Raw genomic sequence first — 2,595 nt, forward strand, 5'->3', positions numbered from 1 at the left:
GACACAGAAAGACAAATGTTAAAAACTTAAACCAGAGAGGACAGACAAAGTAAACAGTTTGTTTTCGTGCAAAAACATTTGATATAATGAACAGATTTATGTTTTGATACTGAACCACAAACATGTCAAACACGGAGGTGTTTTTGAATTAAAATGTTAATATTTGATCGGATGATCTCATATTCTCTGATATTAATATTCAACATTAATATTCAACATCAATCACTAATTATTATGTTATTATTATATTGATCAATAATTGATTATTATATTGATAAATACTTTATTATTCTGTTGATTAATGATTAATGATTATGTTGATCAACAATTGATTATTGTATTGATCAATAATTTATTATTATATTGATCAATAATTGATTATTGTATTGATCAATGATTAAAGGTTACTCTGTTCACAGTAAACTGAATTTCTTTGTTTGGACACAAAAACACATTTAAAGTCTTTACTGATGTTTTGTTGACCAAATATTAATTATTAAATAGAGTAAATATTAATCAGATTAATCGACAGAGAAAACAATCAATAGTTCCTGATTAATTTTATTGATTTGAAGGAAATAAGATCGTCATTAACGTTGAGCTAAGATACATGTTGACAAAGAAATAAGAATACTAACTACTTATAAGAATAATATGTCCAGCGTATTACACATTTCTCATCAATATACATTTTTGAAAATTGTATCGATCGGAAGATGTTTCATAACCAAATGAAATATAGAAATGGTGAATTATTGATGCAATAGCTATAATCATATTATTTATGTTGTTATTGATAATAAAGTCTTTATAGATAAAGCAGATTATGATCGGCTCATATTTAATATTGGTTTGAACGAAAGCAGAAAGAAAATATTTTTCATTTTGTTTTAACAATAAATAATATAATTAAAGAAAATAAACTTTAAAATGATTTAATGACCAAAGTCCAGCAATAAATCAGGTTTCTTCATATAAATATATAAAGGGTTAGTTCTATATATTTTTTTTATATTCTATGTTCTATGAGTTCTATATTATATATTCTGTGTTATATATTCTATGTTCTATGTTCTATATTCTATGTCCTATGTCCTATATTCTATGTTCTATATTCTATGTTCTATATTCTATGTCCTATGTCCTATGTCCTATGTTCTATATTCTATGTTCTATGTCCTATGTCCTATGTTCTATATTATATGTCCTATGTTCTATATTCTATGTCCTATGTTCTATATTCTATGTCCTATGTCCTATGTTCTATGCGTGTGTGATGCAGCGATTCGGAGCAGAGACAATGAAGACAAGTCTTTCTTGTCTTATTTTATGTTAAATTTAACAGATGAAAGAGAATCAGTCTCTCTGAAAATGAAACAGAATTCAGGTCAACATTTTTATCACGAATGATTTTATTTTTTTACTATTTCATGATACATATTTAATTTAATATTTTCACTTTTCACTGATTGACTTAATTTTTTTTATCATTTGTTCTGAAATTAATTAACATTCAGAAAAACAAACAAAAAAACAATAAAATAATAAAACAATAACTTTTAATTAATCAAAAGCTTTTTTCGAATAAATTTAGGTTTGATTTTTTTCATGTTTTTTCATGTTTTTTTCATGTTTCAGAAACCGATTTAAATTATTTTCTTTTTTGTCTTATTCTGTTTGTCTGACTCAGTGTTGATGTTTCTTAAATATTCAAATATTAATTTTATCAGCAGATTGAAGTGAAAACAGTTTGACGATGAGATAAAAACACAAACAATCATTCTGAGTTAGAAAGTTTCAACGTTTGATTTATCAAAGTTTCATGAAAGGAATGTCTCCCTGTCTGTCTCTCTGTGTGTCTCTGTCTGTCTCTCTGTCTGTCTCTCTCTCTCTCTGTCTCTCTCTGTCTCTCTCTCTCGCTCTCTCTATCTCTCTCTGTCTGTCTCTGTCTGTCTCTCTGTGTGTCTCTCTCTCTCGCGCTCTCTGTCTCTCTGTGTCTCTCTCTGTCTCTGTGTCTCGGTGTCTCGGTGCGCGCGGTCTGGACCTGTTTGGAGCCCAGCAGTGGGGTCCGGTGCAGCAGCAGGCGAAGTTTGGAGTCTCTCTGTGCGGCGGAGGAGCAGCTGAAGGAGGCGGTGAGTGAGAGGAGGAGCAGGAGGAGGCAGCGGAGACGCGAGGAGACCATCTTCATCACCTGTCTGTGTGTCTGCGGGTCGGAGGATCTTCTGGGTCTGTCCCGTCAGAGCGGCTCTTATACAGCACGCTGACGTCACTGATCGCCGTCTGTAGAGGGGGGTGAGTGATGATGATGATGATGACGTCTCACCGCCTCCCGCTTTAGTGAAATGATCCGTTTAAACACTTTTTGTTTCCTTCCTGCTGTTTCCTTAAGTTTCTCAGCCGGCAGCTCGAGGTCCCCCAGAGGGACGCTGAGAGCTCCGACAGGGTCCCCACACATTTCACTCTTAATCACTCTATCAGTGATCGATCACGATCTGTTCATTAATCACTCTGTCAGTGATCGATCACTATCTGTTCATTAATCACTCTGTCAGTGATCGATCACTATCTGTTCATTAATCACTCTGTCAGTGATCG

The 2,595-nt window shown here is 33.2% G+C and overlaps 1 protein-coding gene across 1 annotated transcript in view; it reads right to left on the reverse strand.

Moving 5' to 3' along the window:
* sst1.1 (somatostatin 1, tandem duplicate 1) overlaps window positions 1-2,188 on the reverse strand; it is a gene marked incomplete at its 5' end in the record, with an annotated part of 2,838 nt that extends 650 nt beyond the window's left edge. The window contains one exon of the mRNA XM_079272445.1: window positions 2,045-2,188. Within this exon, the coding sequence (XP_079128571.1) occupies window positions 2,045-2,188 (144 nt within the window). The remainder of the gene's footprint in view (window positions 1-2,044) is intronic.
* Window positions 2,189-2,595: the final 407 nt, after the last annotated feature.

Source organism: Melanostigma gelatinosum (genome assembly GCF_949748355.1).
Source record: "Melanostigma gelatinosum genome assembly, chromosome: 7".
Taxonomy (NCBI): Eukaryota; Metazoa; Chordata; class Actinopteri; order Perciformes; family Zoarcidae; genus Melanostigma; species Melanostigma gelatinosum.